Raw genomic sequence first — 21,806 nt, forward strand, 5'->3', positions numbered from 1 at the left:
ATAATGTAAATGTATGTTATAATTCTACTTTTGCTTAACTAAATTAGATATATCCTAAAAGAAATTAGTGGGTAGTTATACATCAGAATATTAATAGCAGTTATCTCAGGTAGTAAGATTATGGATGATATTTTGTTTGATAATTTTCTATACTCCTTTTTGCAATTATTGTATATCACATTTGTAATAAGAAAAATACTCCTAGAGTTATTTTTCAAAATTTTGACTATCTACATATATAACTAATTTATCCTTTCATCCACAATCTTTGTCTCTCTCCATTTTAGTAGTTGTAAAATACCAGCAGTCTTTTCTTATATGCTACAGAACCATTTTGAATTCACAAAGAAAGATGCACATCTAAATAATCCCAGAAAACCAGTTATTTCTCTTTTTTTTTTTAATTAGTAGCATTAATGAAATTTGGTAGTACCTAAAAATACTTTTGTAATTAATATTTCTACTGATGTCCAATTTAAATGTTTAGGCCTAGGGGCGCCTGGGTGGCTCAGTCGGGTAAGCTTCCGACTTCAGCTCAGGTCATGATCTCACAGTCCGTGAGTTCGAGCCCGTGTTGGGCTCTGTGCTGACAGCTCAGAGCCTGGAGCCTGCTTCAGATTCTGTGTCTCCCTGTCTTTCTGCCCCTCCCCTGCTCATGCTCTGTCTCTGTCTCAAAAATAAATAAAAACATTTAAAAAAATAAATATTTAGGCCTAGATTGAAAGCATTCCATATATGCTGACATTAATTCACCTTTTCTCTTTGTATTTTTCTGTCTTATAGTTGTATTCAGTAGGAGTCTAATGCAATCTGCATATGTAATTTTAAATTGTCTGGAAGTCGTATTAAAATAGCTGAAATAAGTACAATCAATTTCAGTTTATCCAGTTACCACAATATATAAAAGGTTGTTATTTTCACATGTGTTCATGTTCAGTATTAAAAAGTTACTGAGAGGGGCACCCTGAGTGGCTCAGCTGGTTAAGCATCCAAGTCTTAATCTTGCTCAGGTGGATGATCTCACAGTTCATGAGATCCAGCCCTGAGCTGGTCTGACAGCACGGAGCCTGCTTGAGATTCTCTCTCTCTCTCTCTCTCTCTCTCTCTCTCTCTCTCTCATGCACTCACTCTATCAAAAAAATAAACAAACTTTAAAAAGATAAAAAATTAAAAGTTACTGACCTATCTTACTTTTTTCATATCATTTCTTTAAAATTGAGTGTGTGTTTTATACTTTTTTTTTTTACAAAGGTTTTTTTTTTTTTTTTTTTAATGTTTTATTTACTGTTAAGACAGAGAGAGACAGAGCATGAGTGGGGATGGGGCAGAGAGAGAGGGAGACACAGAATCCGAAGCAGGCTCCAGGTTCTGAGCTGTGAGCACAGAGCCCGACGCGGGGCTCAAACCCAAGAACTGTGAGATCATGACCTGAGCTGAAATTGGACGCTTAACCAGCTGAACGACCCACGTGCCCCTGAGTGTGTGTTTTATACTTAAAGCACTTTCAATTCAGATTAGCTATGTTCTAGTACTCGATAACCACGTGTCGCTAGTGGCTACCATATGGGGTAATGCAGGTCTGTCACATGTGTCTATGGTTCCAGTTGTTTTTACCTCTCCTAGTAAACCTAGTTTTCAGCCCTTAGTTTTTTTTTTCATTCTTTCCTAGTGTACCTGATTCAACTCTTTTTCTATGTTTTACGTAAGCTTTACAGCTCTCAAGTAATATGTTATCTACAAAGGAACTATTTTTCTAATGGAATAGGACAACTTAGTGCATTCTGTACATATGTACACATAATTATATTCAACTGATTTAAAGATAACATGTTCTTTTGTAAGAATTATCGAAACTGATGTCTGGACTTTTAAGAATATAGTACATTTTTGTGTTAAGTAAAGTTGGATGTAGTTCAGTTTTAGAATCTGGATTCTGAATTTTTAAAAATAGTAATTAGTTGCTGTGTCAGTTGCTATTGGTATATAACAAATTATTCTAAAACTTAACAGTCGAAAACAACTATTTTATTATGCTCACAGATTTTGTTGATCAGGAATTTGCACAGGGCAGAGTCAGGATGGCTTTTCTCTGCTCTATGATATCTAGGGCCTCAGCTTGGAAGACTCAAAGGTGTTTTGATGACTGGAGTTTAGAATGATCTGGAAGGCTCATTTATTCACATGTCTGGCACCTGGGCTAGAATGACTCAAAAACTTGGGAGTTCAAACCTGGGTGCCTAAATGTGACCTCTCCATGTGGTTTGACTCCCCCAGACCATGGCAGCTGTGGAATAACTGGACTTCCTGCGCAGCTAGCTACTCAGGGGTCCACATGCACATGTTCCTTCAAACAACGTAGAAACTGAATTGTCTCTGATCAAGCAGGGAAGTCACACAGCTTCGCTTCTGCCATTCTTTATTGGTGGAAGCTATTCAAACCCTGCTCGAATTCAAAGGAAGGAGACAGATTTCACCCTTTAATCAGAACAGTATCAAAGAATTTCGGGACCACGTTTTAAAACTGCCACAGTTGCTGAGGGAATTATAGGAAATACAGGCAAATGCAAGTGCTAATACTACTGAAATTTCGATAACTTACAGATTTTGTTAAAAATAAAAGAGCATAGGTGTGTGTAACCTCTGTATTTGTAATATTTGTCAGGTTCAGTTTTTAGTATGTGTAGAAGAAATTAAACTTTAATATTAGTTTTGGTATTATACCCTACTACAGTTAGTAGAATTATCTAATACATTTTAAAGTTGAAGAGGAACGCCTGGGTGGCTCAGTGAGTTAAGCATCTGACTTCAGGTCATGATCTCGCAGTTCATGAGTTCAATCCCGGTTTCAGGCTCTGTGCTGACAAGGCAGCTCAGAGCCTGGAGCCTGCTTCAGATTCTGTGTCTCCTTCTCTCTCTGCCCCTCCCCTGCTCATGCTCTGTCTCTCTCTTTCTCTCTCTCAAAAATAATAAAAACATTTAAAAAATAAATTTGAAGAAAATTCTCTCTCAAAAAAATAAGTAAATAAATAAATTTTTAAAAAAAGGGCACCTGGGTGGCTCAGTTGGTTAAGCATCCAACTCTTGATTTCAAGGCCATGATTTCATAGTTCATGACTTAGAGCCCCACATCCGGCTCCGTGTTGATATTGATAGTGTAAGGCCTGCTTGGGATTTTCTCTCTCTCTCTCCCTCCCTCTCCCTCCCTCCCTCCCTCCCTCCCTCTCTCTCTCTCTCTCCCTCCCTCCCTCCCTCCCTCCCTCCCTCCCTCTGTCTCCCTCCCTCTCCCCCCTCCCTCCCCACCCAGTTCTTCCCCCCATTTATGCATGCTCACACTCTAAATAAATAAGTAAAATTGAAGAAAATGTGTTTCTTGTTAGGTCACAGTAAGATAAAATTTTTAAAAATATTTTACTTGTCCTGGATACCATTTTCTTTTCATTTAAGCTGATCTTATGTTTATTTTTTTAAGTAGTCTTTTGAAAATTGATTTAAAATATTTGAAAGGAAACATTTTACTTCCAAAGGAGTCTTGATTCATTTATCATTTGAACCAGATTATCTTCACATACTTTTCATATATTCATAACATTTGGATCTTGATATTGAATAAAGATTGGTAATCATCAACATATAATTAGCTATTCACACCTTCACATCCCCTCAAAGTAAGTAACTTTCTTTGATGGGCTGAAAAGTGAAAAAGGTTTCCTCTAGTAGGTAGTTCACTTCTGATAAACATTAGCATGTACAACATTCCTGTTAGCTTTAGAAGAATGGCATTTGAATAGCTTGGACATACTGATGATTATTTCCCTGTTTTCAGATCCTATAGGATGGATGAGCCACATCATTTATTAAGTGGATAGATATTTAAACAGACTTATCTAACTCTGATGTGGGTCTTCTCTTGATTGATAATGCCTTACCAGTATAGAGTTTAGTTTTTTGTTTTTTTTTTTTTCTTTTTGCCTAATTTGTAAAGTAGGTATAATTATAACTGTTTACTTCAAAGGACAGTGAATGGCACATAATGTAATATGTTTAATGATACTTGTAATATTAATAAAAGAGCACTGGGTGTTATATGTAAGTGGTGAATCACTAAATTCTATTCCTGAAATTACTGCACTGAATGTTAACTAACTTGGATTTAAATTTTAAAAAAATTAATAAAAGTAATACTAAGGTTAATGTTAATTTGAATGGTATTGATACAAAATATATTCTGTAGTGATCAAAAATATGAATATATGTCAATGGAAATATTAAAAGTATTAGAGGAGGGACGCCTGGGTGGCTCAGTCGCTTGAACTTCGACTTCAGCTCAGGTCGTGATCTCAAGGTCCGTGAGTTCAAGCCCGCCTTGGGCTCTGTGCTGACAGCTCAGAGCCTGGAGCCTGCTTCAGATTCTGTGTATCCCTCTCTCTCTGCCCCTCTCCCGCTCATGCTCTGTCTCTTTCTCTGTCAAAAAAATAAATAAACATTAAAAAAAATTTTTTTTAAGTAGTAGAGGAAAACATAGGTATATATTTTTATAATATTAGAATGGGGCTCTATTAAGTATGACTTAAAAATTTATCAAGCATGAAAGAAAGATTTTACTATATAATAATAGAGAAACTATAGCAAAGGGCACCATGAACAAAGTAAAAAAACAGTAACCCAAGGGAAACAGTAACCCAAGGGAAAAAAGAAATTTTTTGAATGTTTATTTTTCAAGAGAGAGAGACAGAGCGTGAGGAGGGGAGGGGCAGAGAAAGAGGAGACATTGAACCTGAAGCAGGCTCCAGGCTCTGAGCTGTCAGCACAGCCCGATGTGGAGCTCGAACCCATGGACTGCGAGATCCTGTCCTGAGCTAAAGTCGGACACTTAACCAACGCTTAACTGACTGAGCCACCCAGGTGCCCTGGTTAAACTTCTTAATATACAAGAACACTTATAAATCATTATGGAAAGCACAACCCTGTGACAAAAGGACAAATAACAGAGAAAGACACCTAAGTAGCTAAGAAATACTTGGAAAGATTCTCAGCATTACTCAAAGTTAAGTATGCAACCTGAAATGTTTCTCAGGTTGGCAAGATTGAAATGTTAGTGTTGGGAAGATGAGGCATTCTTAAGCATTATTCATAGGAAGTATAAATTGATAGACTTTTTGAAGAGATATTTGGCAGTAATGGTCAATTTTAAAAGTACAAACCCTTTGAACCTCCAGATTCATCACAGAGGTTGACCTCATAAATATAAATTAGTTTACTCCCTGAAATAAATATTCATCAAAGGAGATTTAGTGAATAATATTACATCTCCGTAATGAAATACTATATAGATTTTTAGAAGAATAATATATGCTAACACAGAAGGATATTCTGGATATTTAGTAAAAAAAGCAAATTACAGAACTGTGTCATGAAAGATATGCAAGAAACCATTAAGTATAGCTACATGTAGGAAGAAGGATATCAGCTACCAGGAAAAGGAGTGGTACTTTTTATTTTATATTCTTCACTGTTTGAAAAAAAAATTTTTTTACAATGGGTATCTAGTGTTAGTTTTTTAGTTAAAAAAAAAAAAAAAAAAAAACTAATAAAAAAGGTTTGTACTTCTTCCATACTGGGAATGGTAGTTATCTATTGCTGTCTAAGAAAACACTCCAAAATTTAGCAACTTAAACAACAAATATTTAATCTCATCATTTCTGAAGGACATGAACTTGGGAGCAGCTGGGTAGTTTCTGGCTTTGGATGTCATGAGATTGTAGTCAAGCTGTTATTTGGAGCTGTAGTTTTCTCAAGACTCTACTGAGTATGAAGGATCTGTTTCTAAACTCACTGATGTGGTTGTTGGCAGGCCCCAGTTTCCCCTTGGCTGTTGGGCACAGAGTTCAGTACCTTACCTCATGGGTTTTTCCATAGGCTCCTCACAATTCGGCAGCTTTGTTCAAACTTAATGATCTAAGAGAGAGCTAGCACTCAAGATTAGGCTAATCTTGGAAGTGCTAAATCATTACCTCTGCTTATGTGCTATTGGTCACACAGATCAGTCTTAGTATATTGTGGGAGGATGTGAATTCACACCCAAGGATATCAATACCACGAGGTAGAGATCACTGGGGGCCATCTTGGAGGCTAGCTACCACAGTGGGTCATAATAGTATATCTTTTGTGACAATTTGGGATTATGGCAATATTTACATGGGAACTGTGTTTAAAAACTAGTATCTCCTTGCCAATCCCTATAAATGTTTGCTTTTCTTTTTCAGGTCCAGCACAGAATCAAATGCATGTTCCATCAGGGTATGGATTGCATCCTCAAAACTATATTGCTCCCTCAGGACATTATCCTCAAGGACCTGGGAAAATGACCTCATTGCCATTGGATAGCCAATGTGGTGATTACTACTCTGGTCTCTATATTGTACCGACACAAAATGTGGTGACTCCTAACACAGCAAACCAACAACCAGGAGCACAGCAGATGTATGGCAGGGGTCCTCCTGCTCCTCATATTGTAGGATCCACTCCGGGACCTTTCCAGGGTGCCGCTTCATCAGCATCCCATTTGCATACGAGTGCCTCCCAGCCGTACTCCCCTTTTGTGAATCACTACAGTAGTCCAGCCATGTACTCTGCCAACTCTTCTGTTGCTTCTCAGGGATTTCCCTCTACTTGTGGTCACTATGCTATGTCAACTGTTTCTAATGCTGCGTATCCTAGTGTTTCATATCCCTCTCTGCCTGCTGGTGATCCATATGGGCAACAAATGTTTACCTCACAGAATGCTCCGACTGTCCGGCCGGTTAGAGATAATTCATTTTCTGGTCACAGTACAGCTATCAGTCATTCATCACCGCTTCCACCTCCACCGTCACACCAGTACCACCAGCAGCAGAGTCTTTCAGGATGCAGTACTCTCTCGTGGTCAGCTTCAGGCCTTCCGTCAACCCAAGATAATCTCCTCCGAAACCACAGTGGCTCCCTGGCTACAGCCAACAGCAACCCAACAAATACTGGTAGGTTGAATGAAAAGTACACCAAAGCATGGGCTGAAAATCAGTGCATTTCCAGTCAGGTTTTTATTTGCATGAAGGTTAAAGATAATATTGCCTAATGGAAAAATTGGAAATTAGCTCACCTTTGCGGTTTATTTGCCTTATTTATTATGGTATTTTGCAACATTTCCCTGAACCCTTTTCCTTCACCTATTCACAATCAGCCACCCAACCATCTACCATACATAGGTGTGTTCTTTGTCATGATTGGGATCTCAGGCAATGTTTATTGATACATTTTATGCCTCTGCAATCGTTGTCTTTAGTATGAATTAGGTCTAGGGCAAAATAGGATCCATTTGGATTTATGCTTTGTTAGCCACTACTTTTTTTTTTTATACCGCTCAACCTTGGGACAGTTACTATTTCAGCCAGAGCCCTACTCACTATAGAATACCACACTGGTTTCCCAAATGAATCCCTGTTAGCAATGCTCACAGAAAAAATATATATGTATGTAATATGTCAGAATACATACTAAAGCTTATGTTTTCTATTCCCTATTGGTAAATTAGGATGAAGGATGGGGAAGAGGAAGAAAGATACATGAAGAATACTCTTGTAGTCTTTCTAACCTTCCTAAATCAAGATATGGTTAAATTTATTAGTTTGAAAATTACATACATGTCATTTTAGTGTGGGGTTTCCATAGGATATACTCATTTTAATTCAACTTGTGAGCTTGAACTTCACAAAATATGCTCTTGAACTGAATGAAAATGTATGTAAAGAAAGAGAACTGGTCAAGATGTGGTAGTTTTCTGAACAGTATCTTTAAATTGTATATCAGAGTCCAAAGAGCCAGAGTTTAAAGATGATGTAGAAAAGTATCCTTCCCTGGACAATTAGATTATTTAAAATTAGAACTTTGGAATATTATGTCTGAACTATATACTTGAGATCATCTGTTCTTTCACTGCTGTGTTATGTAAAAACACTTTTGGCTGTAAGCAACTAATAGTGGTTTAAACAAAAGTGATATTTTTCTCAGATAACAAGAAGTCTAGGTAGATATAGTGGATCCAGATGTCCTCAGTGTCTTTTCTGCCGTCCTTTGCTCATTGGCGTATAGAAACAGTTGAACTTCTGTATCTGTAGGCATCTAGTCTTGGTTAAAAGCAGAAAGAAGGGAGAGGAAAGAAGATAGGGTGGTGGTACTGACAGACTTTTTATATCATTTGCCATAGCTGTTTTAAAGGCAGTCCCTAATTTTAGGGAGGATTGGAAAATGAACATTTAGCTTTGTAGCCTTCATGGTAGAAGCAGGTGAGAAAGAAAGTGTTGGTATCAACTAGGCCTTGGGTAAGTCAACGTAGAGCATCTCTCACAGCTCTCAAATCTGGCTGTGCACCAGGTTCCCTTGCACAGATTGTGATCTTCAACCCTACCTACTGAGCTAGAAGAGAATCTTCAGTATAGTCTGTGGAATCTATATTTCTGATTTGACCTCATGACGCCTAGTACAAGATTCAAATGCAAATTCCATTTCTTTTTGTTTTACAAATGAGGAAAGCTATCCAAGTTGGGTTTTGCCTTCTGGTGGTGATTAATGTTAGAAACAGAGTTTGTCCCGGAGCTCAGTTTCTTTGACTCTCAGCCTTCCCTCCTCAGAACCAGGGCTTTCTGTCCCCTAGAAATTGTTTTCTTTCTCTCTTCTTTCAGCAGTCCTTTTACAGATCAGCTTATCCTAAGGTCCCTCTGACTTAAGGATTTTGTGACTTTCGGGACAAAAAAAGAAGAAATACAGGTAATTCCTATCTTATTTCTGAGATGGGAATGGGACCCTGGATGGAACCAATTATACTGAGATACAGGGTCAGGGAAATACGGGGCCACTTGGCCAATGAATAGAACACCTAATTGTAAAGAGCTATCGCTGAAAAAAATATTGAATAAAGAATAATTACAAAATTACCTTCTTTTTGAATAATAATTAGTCCTTTACATAGAGAGATGGGATATATTTCCATTCTTTTAATCCTAGTACCGTACCATGAAAGCCATAAAAATATAATTTGAGAAGTTAATTCATGTCAAATAGGGTTTTGTTTTGGGTTTTTTTTGCCTTTAGATTGGTAAGTTACTTTTTAATTCTAGTTCAGAACTTGACAAATATGTCTCAGGTTAATTGGATACTTGTTCTTCCCCATTTCAAAAGAAATAAAGAGGTTATTTTTGAAACCTACTTTGAAATGAAATATTACAGAAGTTCCCAGACTTTCTCAAGTTGAATCGATATGTATCAATATTTCTTTTCGTGGCGCCCCAAGCAATGTAGTAGTAATAGTTCATAAAGTATTTGGCAGATATCACTGTGTTTCTCTTAGAAATTTAAAACATCCTTTGGTAAGTTTTTATAGTGAAAAATTAACAAATACACATAGAAAGAGTTTAGATATAGATAGAATGAAAACTAAAAGTTTACTACCATTAGAAATTTTGGCCATTAATTTCCAGAGATAATCACAGTTAGCAATTTTTTTTGTGAATCCTTCCAGAAATCCTCTACACGTATACAAATGTTCTATATTAGAGGTATCATAAGCACATACATACACATTTAAAGTTAATCATTAAATACTAAGGAATTATTTTGTATGATACACTAAATAACATGAAACTATTGAAATTTGTAAATTTTTGGTTAATTTATGTTACTTTTACTAAATAAAACCCATTTAATCCTAATATATAAATGTACTATATTGGAATGGAATAAACTACATTCATTTTTTAAAAAATAAGGGGCTCCTGGGTGGCTCAGTCGGTTAAGCGTCCGACTTCAGCTCAGGTCATGATCTCGCAGTCCGTGGGTTCGAACCCTGCGTCGGGCTCTGTGCTGACAGCTCAGAGCCTGGAGCCTGTTTCGGGTACTGTGTCTCCCTCTTTCTCTGACCCTCCCCTGTTCATGTTCTGTCTCTGTCTCAAAAATAAATAAATGTTTAAAAAAAAAATTTTTTTTTAAATAAAAAAAAATAAATAAATAAAACATCCCTTAGAACCCTGTAAATTTTTGCAAGGGTGACTTGTGTGCTTAGGTACCAGTTTTGGGAACCACAGGGATATTGATTTAAATTTCCTAGAAACACAGGAAACTTTTTAATTGTTTTGGTCACACTTGTACAATATTATTAAATTAGAATGATAATCTTAGGTATTAAATATAGTTTTGGGTGAAATTCATGGAATAATTGACGAAAATGATTGCATTTTTTTATTGATTATACTAGTTTCATTTTAGGTGTAGTAAAAGTTCTTCAACAATTCATAAAGTGTTGGAGATCCAAAAACATGAACCTGAGTTAAATGATTACCAAAAACATGGTGATGCATACATGCTATTATTTTTAGGCAGCCAATAAGTTCATTTTTAAGAGCATTGGAATAAAAGAGAACTTAAATATTATCTCATTCGCCTCTTATTTTATAAGAACTTGTCACTGTAATTTAGCACTAGAACTTCAGTTTTGTTTTTTTTTTTTTTTTATTAAAAAGCTTATCCCAATTATATATGTCTTGGGTGCTATGTTTAGTTATTAGGGTGAAATTTTGGCTGATATGTAAAAGGTGTCCTTTCATTAGGACTGTTACTGTAGGTAAATCTCTGAAGGTTCAGAAATTCTAGTTTGAGATGAAGTTAGTTGAGTGGGTGACTAAGACAAAAAGATACCCATCTTTGATAGCAAGATGAGTACTGAAACTTTAAATTCATTTAAAATCAATTTTTTACATTTTTTACTATCCTTTGTTTTGAAAATACATAATTTTAAAAATTAGCAAGATAATCTTGCCAAGACATACAGTTTTGCCAGGAAAGTTGTTATTTTTGTAATAAAGGTTCATTTCTTTTGAGAGAGAGGGGCACGTGTGTATAGGGGAGAGAGAGAGACCCAAGCAGGTTTCACGCTGTCAGCACAGAGCCCACTGTGGGGCTTGAACTCACAAACCGTGAAATCATGATCTGAGCCGAAATCCAGAGTCAGCCGCTTAACCGTCTAAGCCAACCAGGCGCCCCCAGAAGTTATTTTTATTAAAATTATTTTGACTTTTTTTGCTTAACGAGAGTCCCATATTAATAGCATATTATGACATAGTACTGTCTGAGAATGGTGTTTTACTATGTGCAATTTTTTAAAATAAAAAGCATTTTAAAAACTGCTTATGTAAAAATAATAAACACCTATATAATTCTATATAAAAATCTACAATACACATGACACCATGATCTAATTACTGATAAGTTAATATTATGTCTGTCATCTTGGGGTACTCATGTGCCTGAGGAAAAGCAGAATAAGTTCTCAGGAAGTTTCCCCTGATATTTCATATTTGAACCGCAATCTGAAAAATGAGTTCTTCACGTGTAAAATAAATTGCAGGCGAAATAGATATTTTATATTAGTTTATTTTTTTAATGTTTATTTTTGAGAGAGAGAAAGAGACAGTGTGAGCAGGGGAAGGGCAGAGAGAGAGGGAGACACAGAATCTGAAGCAAGCTCCAGACTTTGAACTGTCATCACAGAGCCCGATGCAGGGCTTGAACTCACAAACTATGAGATCATGACCTTAGCCGAAGTCAGATGCTTAACCAACTGAGTCACCCAGGTGCCCCCAAGATAAATATTTAAATGCAAAAGGCAAAACTTTAAAAACTTCTGAGAAAGTATGGAGGACTATCTCTAGAAACTTGGAATAAGGAAGAGTTTCTTAAGGCAACACTCATATAATAAATTATCACTATATTGAATAAGCATGTTCAACTTGACTAATTTCTCTCTCTCCTTTTTTTTAATGTTTATTTATTTTGAGAGAGAGAGTGCAACGAGGGAGGGAGAAAGAGAGAGGGCGAGAGAGAACCCCAAAGTAGGCTCCACGCTGTCAGTGTAGAGCCTGATGCGGGGCTCGATCCCAGGAACCATGAGATCATGACCTGAACTGAAACCAAGAGTTGGACGCTCAACCCACTGAGCCACCCAGGTGCCCCCTGACTAATTGCTAGTTAAAAACTTTTCTTGGGACACCTGGATGGCTCAGTCAGTTAAGCATTTGACTTTGACTCAGGTCATGATCTCACAGTTCACAAGTTCAAGTCCCACATCAGGCTTTGTGCTGACAGCTCGGAGCCTGGAGCCTGCTTCAGATTGTGTGTCTCCCTCTCTCTCTGCCCCACACCGGCTCATGCTCTGTCTCTCTCTCTCAAAAATAAGCATTTTTAAAAAAATTAAAAACTACTCTATGATCTAGGAGCCATTATTTAAAAAAATTTTTTTTCTTCACTGAAAGACATGAAGAAAACAAAAAGACAAGCTCTGAACTGAGAGAAAAAACTATTTACAGTATTTATCCAGAATACACAAATAACACATACAAATTAATAAGGAAAAGACCAACAACCCAAGAAAAAAACAGATGAAATGAAAACATACTTTATCTCATTAATTTTGAGGAAAAGAAAATTAGAACCAGAATGAGATTACCTCCCTGCCCTTTTTTTTTTCTTTAATTTTAGCACAAGTGGAGGACAGGGGCGGGGGGGGGGGGGAGAGAGAGAGAGAGAGAGAGAGAAAGAGGGAGAGGGAGAGAGAGAGAGAGAGAGAGAGAGAGAGAGTCTTAAACAGGCTCCACACTCAGCACACAGCCCAACATGGGACTTGATCCCACAACCCTGGGATCATGACCTGAGCTGAAATCAAGAATCAGATGCTCGACTGACTGAGCCACTCAGGTGTTCCATAGAATGGGATATCTTTTTATACCTAGCAGTGGAATGGTAAAAATTTGAAAGTCTGACCGTACCAAGGGATGGCAAGGGTGTGGAGTAACAGGAAGACTCTTAGACACCGTTGTTGATAGGATTTATTGGGTCACTATTTTACGAAAATCTGGCACTAGTGGAATTGAAGATAGCCATCCCCTAAATGCAGTGATTCCATTTCTAAAATTTGATGCAGTGAGTCACCTAGACTCGTTAAAATGCAGGTTTTGATTCACCAAGTCTAGTATGGCTTGGTCCAAGATTCTACATTTTCATTAAGTTTCTATGTGAGCTGTTGCCAGCCTAGAGACTACACTTTGAATGGAAGGCTCTAGACTACCGCATCCTGTTTTAGATGTGTGGCACTTCTAGGAAATGATGACATTTGTTTGGGATACTGGGCTAGTAAGGACTACTGTGCTCTCTAGGCCAAAAGAGCTTATTTCCCACAGGCTGCCCTCAGGGCTAAGGGGATTCTGAGTCTCTTGCTGCACACCTACGCCCCTTTGACCTACAGTTCATACCTTAAGAAGCTCTGCCCTAGAGAAACTTGCGTATCTGCACCAGGAACATGTTCAGGAATATTTATAGCAGCGCTGTTTGTGAAAACAAAAAATTGGAAACCCAAAAGCCAGTATAATAGAATGGATAGATTGTATCATTCCAATGGACTACTGAACAGAAATGGAAATGTCATATACGGTTGCACACATTAACCTGAGTGGACCCCAGAAATTTAATGTAGGAAGTCGTGGACTTTATCATGGGAAGACCCTGTTACTTAAAAATGGCTCAACTGAAATATGTGGAGAATATGTTGTGTGTCCAAGAGGACAGAGAACAAATAAACGGAAATACTGTCAGCCTTGCACAGAGTCTCCAGAATTTTATGATTGGCTTTTTCTTGGACTTATGGCTGTGCTGCTGCTTTTTTTATGTTCGTTTGTTGGTTCTTCATCAAATGGATTTTGTGTGTGTGTGTGTGTGTGTGTGTGTGTGTGTGTGTGTGTGTGTGTGTTTGGTGTATTAATCGACCTTTAATGTCCAAAAGAGGCATGGATGCAGAGCATAGGAGATGTGGTGGGGTCTCAACTTTTGCTTCAGAAATGAGGGAGAGATGAACACAAACCAGACATTTCCAACTGGCCACACAAGTCTGGGAAGGCAGGGGAGAAACACAGACTTGGACATTCATAAAAAAATTCAATAAAACCAACGTATGTAGTGTGATATTGTTACCTAGTTAAAAAGCAAACAAAAATAATGTTTAGGAATACTTGTATGTGTGGCAAATTATTTAAAAACAAATGCAAGGGAATAATAAACAGAATTCAGGAGGGAGGATTTCTGTGAGGAGTACGCTGATAGCTTCAGCAGTTTGGGAAATATTTTATTTTCACAACTGGATGCTGAGTTCATGGGCATTTTATTATGTTTTTATATATGTGTATATGTATATATGCACAGATGTATCACATAAACTCTTATCTATACCAACTGTTTTATTAAAGAAAAAAGTTTGTCAAAGCGAGGAGTGAGTTTATTCCTCTTTAATGGGAAAGAGCATGGCAAGTTCAAGGGACTGGAGGAAGAACAGTGAAGCTAGAGGAGAAGCACAGGCCAGGGTGAGGCTAGGGACTTAGGATCATTCCAGGCCTTGTTAACCATGTTAGAAAGTTTTGAGGGTAAGATGTTTTGTCTTCACCCCGAAGCACTGGCAGAATTCTGAAGGATTATAAGCAGGTTGGAGACTGGCTGTAACGTTCCGGAACAGAGAGGGGCCCTGTTTAAAATTACTCATCTTTGACTTTGTGCTTGGAATTGCTTTTGAAAAATTAGTTGTGGGAATCGTTTGAGGCCTAGGATGATGGAATTGTTCTCCATAGAGGTTTTTTTCTTTCCTTCTGCCAAGTGCCTCTGGGTACTACCAGCTTATTGCACTAATTCATTTCCAGGCCTCTTGATTTCCTGGACTATATGAATGATCTGAACCAAAGCTCCTTGTGTTTATAAGGATTAGATTCCTGGCTTATCCTTATCCTAAAGTTATAACCCTTCAGAGTACTATCTTAAAAGTGGAAGTACGGGTACCTTATCAGGTACCCCATCTGGTATGCCCTGGCCTCTGCAAGTCCACAGAAAACAGATCAGGTGTGTAGCAGATATCCACAGTGTGCAATGCAAGCAGCTTTGAGTGTTAGCTATTTTTCTGAGTTTTTAATTTCTTACAGATTTGGGCCTGGAATTTCATTAATATCCTGTTAGGTCTTTGATAATTTTTAAAAAGTTTTTTTTTTTTTAATTTTTTTTTTTTAACGTTTATTTATTTTTGAGACAGAGAGAGACAGAGCATGAACAAGGGAGAGGCAGAGAGAGAGGGAGACACAGAATCCGAAACAGGCTCCAGGCTCTGAGCTGTCAGCACAGAGCCCGACACAGGGCTCGAACTCACAGACCGTGAGATCATGACCTAAGCCGAAGTCGGACGCTTAACTGACCAAGCCACCCAGGTGCCCCTAAAAAGTATTTTTAAAGCTATCTTTAATGGGAGGTTTGGTCCTTACTGAGGCAGAAATATCCTCTCCATTTTTTAGACAGTACCTTTTAATTACCTACCACAAGCTAATGTAAAACTAGCCTATTTACTGGGTCGTCATGCCCCCTTCTCTGTTCTCTGTCACCCAATATTAGATGACTGTATCTTAGTTTTCCCTTTGTACTGTTAACTCTATTTATCATTCTGTTATGTTAGCAGTTTTAGTGATTACATCAGTTATCTAATTCTGGTTTAAGACAAAAATGGCTTACTATTTTTTGTGGTCTGTGGGTTGGACAGTTCTGCAGGTTTTTCCTGGACTCACCCGTGTGTCTTCATTTAGCTAGAGGCTTGGCTGAGTTGGAAGATCCTAGGACTTCACTCATGTGTCCAGTAGTTGGTGCAGAATAGTTCACTGGGGTACCTAGGTTTTTCAACACTTAACTAACTTCCTTACATGATAGTCCCAGGGTAGCTACAGGGTGTCTTGAGATTTGAGTTCTGGGACTTGCATAGCATTACTTCTGTCACATTCTGTTGATTAAAGTCAGTCACGAGGTTAGTCCTAATTCAGAGAGAGGGAAAATAGACTCCATTTCTTCATGAGAAGAATTGTAACATATTGTGACCATGTTTTCAGTTCCCCACAATGACGTTTGTCCTTCCTAAAAATGATGAAGTAATAACACATTTAGACTACCTTCCACCTTCTTCCCCATTCCCCACATTTATATCATTTATACACTATGGGACATATAACATGTTGTGTGTGTGTGTGTGTTTTAAATTTTTGTTTATTTATTTTAAATAATCTCTATTCCCATCATGGGGCTTGTACTTACCACTCCAAGATCACGAGTCACATGCACTTCCAACTGAGCCAGCCAGGTACCCCAACATATAACATATTTTGTTCTGTCACCATATTCCTACATTTGTTTTAGTCTTACACATTCTAAGTTTGTCTATATAGGCACAGACACATTATACATGTTTAAACATACATACGTGTATGCATATATATAGATATATTTTCACTGCTCACTAGTCTTTTTGTCATAGGGTGTTCCCCCCTTTTATTTTTTTAAAATGTTTATTTATTTTGAGAGAGAGAGTGCGCACAAGCCAGGAAAGGGCAAAGAGCGGGGGAGAGAGAATCACAACCAAGCAGACTACATGGGACACAATCTCACGAACTGTGAAATCATGACCTAAGCTGAAATCAAGAGTCAGACGTTTAACTGACTGAGCCACCCAGGCACCCCTTTCTTAACTTTTAGATATAATTGGCATATAACGTTGTGTAAGTTTAAGATGTACAATGTGATGATTGACATGACATATATATGTACTGCAAAAAGATTACCATAGTAGGGTTAGTTAATATATCCATATCATCTCACATAATTACCTGTGTGTGTGTGTGTGTGTGTGTGTGTGTGTGTGTGGTGAGAATATTTAAGATTTACTGTCTTAGCAACTTTCAGGTATTGTTAACAGTAGTCACTGTGCTGTACATTAGATCCCCAGAACGTACTCATCTTAAAACTGAAAATTTATGGTGACAGATGGTAAGTACACTTATTGTGGCGAGCATTTCATACTGTATATAATTGTCAAATCACTATGTTGTACACCTGAGACTAATACAATATTGTATATCAACTGTACTTTAATAAAAGAAAAATAAAAGTTTACACCCTTTGACCACTGTCTCCCTATTTCCCTTCCCCCCAACCACCCAGGCCTTGGAAACTACCATTCTGCTCTGTTTCTATGAATTCAGCTTTTTAGATTCTACATACAAGTGAGATCATGTGCTATTTGTCTTTCTCTGACTTGTTTTACTTAGCATAATACCTTCAGGGTCCATCCCTGTTGTTGCAAGTGGAAGGATTTCCTTTTTTATGGTTGAATAATGTGTGTGTGTGTGTGTGTGTGTGTTTTATCCATTTATCCATCAGTGGACCCTTGATGGATAGGCTGTTGCCATGGGTTTTTAATTACCTCTTGGTTGGCTGAAGATTATCCTCCAAATCAGGCAGTTTGACCTATCACAAAAGACCCACTGTGAATCACAAGTACTTTATTCCAGACGTCCAACCTAGTGTTACCGTTGAGTCCTTACTTAGCTATATGTGAAATACAGCATTTGATTAGCAGCAGCAAATAAGATGTGGCAGTTTATAATAAAATATGGGATCTGAGCTGATACTGGAAACATTTGAACTGGAATTCGTGGACATTACTGCAGAAACAACCTCTATTCATCTTATCTTAGGTACCACTGCATAGTACAATAATGAATTAATAGCAGTGATGATTAGTAAAGTAAAACTGTTTGGGATTCATTTTGTTTAAAAAGGTAAGGAAGTTTATGAGATGTTTTAGGAAAGTTGCCATTAAAGATTATTAAAACATTTGGTAAGTTTCCAGTTTTTCTTAAAATCATATCTTTGAACCACCTTATTTTCTCTATATAATACTAGATATATGTGATGCTACTGAAGTTTCTACAAGAACTTCATATAAGCTGTATTTTGTTAGTATTTTGATGTCTTTCCAGTTGATTCCTGTGAATGAAATAGTTTTCTGTCTTTAGTTGCAGATTCTTTATCTTGTCCTGTTATGCAAAATGTTCAGCCTCTCAAGTCCAGCCCAGTCGTATCCTCTGTTTTGTCAGGAGCCTCATCAACAAGAACACCTCCTGCTGCAAATCGCCCAGTTGAGCCTGTAGCCTCAGTTACACAGCCATCAGAGTTATTACAACAGAAAGGTATTTGAAAAATTTATTTTACTGTATACAGAGAGAGTACACAATCACATATATACACACACACTGATTCAAATAGCTGATTTTAGAAAGTCAAACTGTATAACTATAGTTTATATAAAATATGAAGTGATATAATGTCTAATCTCAGTTCAAACACTGTTTTTTGTATATTAACTTCCAGTCTCTGCTTATGACTATATATTTTACATAATTGTAGTCATAGTATATATACCATTTTGTGTTTTGCTTTTACATTTATTACATTATACACAGTTCTTCATATATCCCCATAGTTGTCAGAGTCATTTTCATGGCTAATACTTCATTGTGTCAATGTATTATAATTTACTAATCCATCCCTCTGTTATGGAACATTTCTTTCCTATTTTTTAAATATTACTATAGTTGTAAGATAAAGCACCCCAGATTTTTTAATTTAGTGACTCTCCATATCCTATTTGATGTTCTCTCTATTTGTCATTATTATTAATGAAAGTAACTTTTGAGCCACCTTTGGTACTGAGAGGGATGAAAATTAAATTGTAACCCATACCCTTGCAGCACTGACAAACAATATGGTTTATTCGTTTGTTGAATATTCTCCGTGTGTTAAATAAGTGACAGGTAACTAAAAGGTGTTGTTTTGACCCTCCTTGCCTATGTTGCCTTTTCTTTTGGCAGTATTCTTGGTTATTTTCTACCTGGCTGAAACTCCAAATCTATTGATGTTTCAGGTTGATGTACTGTGTTTTTCATTTGATGAGAATAACTGAACTATTTTTAGGAATCTGTAGTTTGTATTCCCAGAGCAACCATTAGTAGTAATATTTTAGAGACTATGCTTACTGTATAATGACAGCTTCTTACCTTGAATATGAAGAATTCTCTTTCATTTTTCTCTCTTATGTTCTGAATCTCAGAAAAAGCATCTTAGGTTGATCTCACAACTTATTATTATCTGTTGAGTATGCGGTCAAGAGGACTTTCTATCATTTAATCAGAGTATAAATTAAAAATGTTCTTATTTGGCTTTATAGGAAAACCACCTGCAGCACCATGGAGTGTCCATGGATTCCCAAGAAGCCAGTGGGTATATTGGGAATAAAATCTAGTTTTTTAGAAGTGTTTGCCTTTAAAATGAAGGACTGGTAGGAAATGTTTGCTTATCATGAGTAGAACAAATTTAAGAGTAGGTTGAACCCCTGACTAAATGAATGGTATCTTTCCTCGGCATTGATGACTGCCTTCCATTTCTTAAATATCTTGCTTGTTTTGACCCTTTACATTGCCCCTGCTGGTATCTTTTTTCCTATTATATTTTCTTTGTTAGCATTTTACTTTAAGTACCATCCTGCCATTGTAAGTATCATTTTGTAAACCACATCCCTACAAAATAATCCTAATTATGTGTTTTTCTTACTAATAAGATAGATTTAATAAAATAGGTTTGAAAAGAGGGGCTACCATTTATTGAGCACTTACAGTGTGCCAGATACTTTTATCTTACTTAACCCCCATTATCATCCTACAATATCCCTGTTTTACAGATGAGAACAGTGAGATTCAGAAAGATTAGGAAGTTTGCCCAAGATTATAAATTACTCTGCCCGAGTAGCAGAGTGAAAGATTTTTAACTGAAACTTTATCTTTCTGTAAAATAAGGTGAATTGTTTTGTAGGCTGTTAACAAGCTCTTGATTTACCTAAGAGAAGCTCCTTGAATAAGTAACAGAAAAGAGAATACTAGAAACATTTGAATTGTAGTTTTTTTTGTTCCTTTTTTTTTTAAGTGGGAGATTGGCTCCTTAGTGGCCTTTGGATAAATGTGCAGTGTACAATATATCATGTGAGGTAGGGCTACCACGTGTGTTGTGCAAGTTATGGTTTATGTGAATGGTGCCTGTTGTAGTTGGATGGTATGTGGGCTGCACAGGCTATGCTGTGGTTCTGATATGACTACTAAAATATTAATACTTCAAAGAGATTTTAGTATTTTTCTCCTAGCTTCAGAGATACTTTTGCTTTGTTGTTCTCAGAAGGACTACACATTCTTGTACTGGTTTTAAGATAGGAGGCTGCAAATTTTGGTTTGTATACCTCCTAAAAAGTTTTTGTAAAAACTCTATAACTACTTGGACATTGGTAAGATTGACGGCTAAAATTTTCACCAAAAGTTTAAATAGTTGCAGTTATGTAATTTCAACATATTGCATACATTGACTTTTAAAACAAACAGGTTATATTATTCTTTGTATCCACTAGAATGATACCTATTGTCATCCTTTTTAAAAATGCCTAAATGAGCCCTTCTTTAACATTTGGAAAGTTTACATTTTTTTCTTTTTCTCCTTAATGTCATACTCTTTCCCCCTGAATATAATATGATCATTTTATATATATTAATATATATAATAACATATTCTTAAGCTAGAAACTCTTTTATCATTCTGTCGTAGTTCTTTGCCATAGTAATATTATATAAAATTTAAATTTAAATTTTATAAATTTTGCTTTATGATCGTACATGTCTAAGCATTAACTTCTTTTTATTCTTGATTGAACTATCAAGATAATTATTAGTATATAGTTGGTCAAAATAACATATAAGAATTATGAATTTGGGTATTTTTTTTATGGAAGGTACATTTTGAATGGAAATACATCTTTCAGTGAAATGAATGACTCTCCCCCATCCCCATCATAGCTTTGTGTACCTGACTTGTATGACTCATTATTAGATAAACTTAAGATAAATTTCATTCATAGTTTTTATCTTCACACATACAATTGCTAAGAAATTTTTTCATGTAAAGAAGATAGGAATGGTATTGGAAGGCTTTTATTAAAGTAGTGTTTTTCTTTAGACTTTTTTAACGTTTTTAATCTTCTGGGTTACACGTCAGAATTTTTATTGTTGTTTGTTAGATTTTATTTTCCAGCTTGTAGATAGATAGTACCATTATTACTTTCATGTAGCAGTTTATAATTTTAAAATACCTTTAATTTTTATTACCTCACTCAACCATCAGGTAAAGCAGGCATATCACATTTCATCTTCCTTTTATAAAAGGAAAAATTGAAGGTTAGAAAGGTTTAGGTGTGTTCCCCAAAGACACAGACTCTCTAGGTAGGGGGTGCCAAGACCCCATGTAGGTCCTCTGGCTCCAAACCCAATCCTTGTTTTGCTGAATCACCAATTATTCAGAGTATTGTGAATTTCATTATACTTTTGCCAATATAACATCTCATCACATCCTTTAAATGTGTTTTTATCAAAAACTTTAAACTGTAATGTAGGTCATTTGTTTTATATATGGCATCGCCATATAACCTAATTGGCAAAGGCAGTCCTCATTTTCAAACCAGTGAGACAAATTTAATTCTTTGCCAGAAAATCTGACTTAATTTTTTTAATCCAAGGGGATGTGTTCCTGGAGTTTCAAAGGGGTATCATAAACTCCACTGAGAAATAAATTATAGCATATATCTTCTAAGCCAAATTACTAAAAGCAGTCAAATTTAAATGTCAAAGACCAAATATGATTAATGTATCCTTTTTTATGGTAGATTATAAAAATTGGGCGGGGCGCCTGGGTGGCTCAGTCGGTTAAGCGGCCGACTTCAGCTCAGGTCACGATATCGCGGTCTGTGAGTTCGAGCCCCGCGTCGGGCTCTGGGCTGATGGCTC

The 21,806-nt window shown here is 36.7% G+C and overlaps 1 protein-coding gene across 4 annotated transcripts in view; it reads left to right on the plus strand.

The window, feature by feature from the left end:
* SEC24B (SEC24 homolog B, COPII component) overlaps positions 1-21,806 on the plus strand; it is a 100,283-nt gene that overhangs the window by 16,526 nt on the left and 61,951 nt on the right. For all 4 annotated transcript variants that reach the window (XM_060654456.3, XM_060654457.3, XM_060654459.3 and 1 more), the window contains exons 2-3: positions 6,264-7,013; positions 17,946-18,119. In XM_060654456.3, coding sequence (XP_060510439.1) covers positions 6,264-7,013; positions 17,946-18,119 — 924 coding nt within the window. The remainder of the gene's footprint in view (positions 1-6,263; positions 7,014-17,945; positions 18,120-21,806) is intronic.

This window comes from Panthera onca, chromosome B1 (assembly GCF_046562875.1).
Source record: "Panthera onca isolate mPanOnc1 chromosome B1, mPanOnc1 haplotype 2, whole genome shotgun sequence".
Lineage (NCBI taxonomy): Eukaryota > Metazoa > Chordata > Mammalia > Carnivora > Felidae > Panthera > Panthera onca.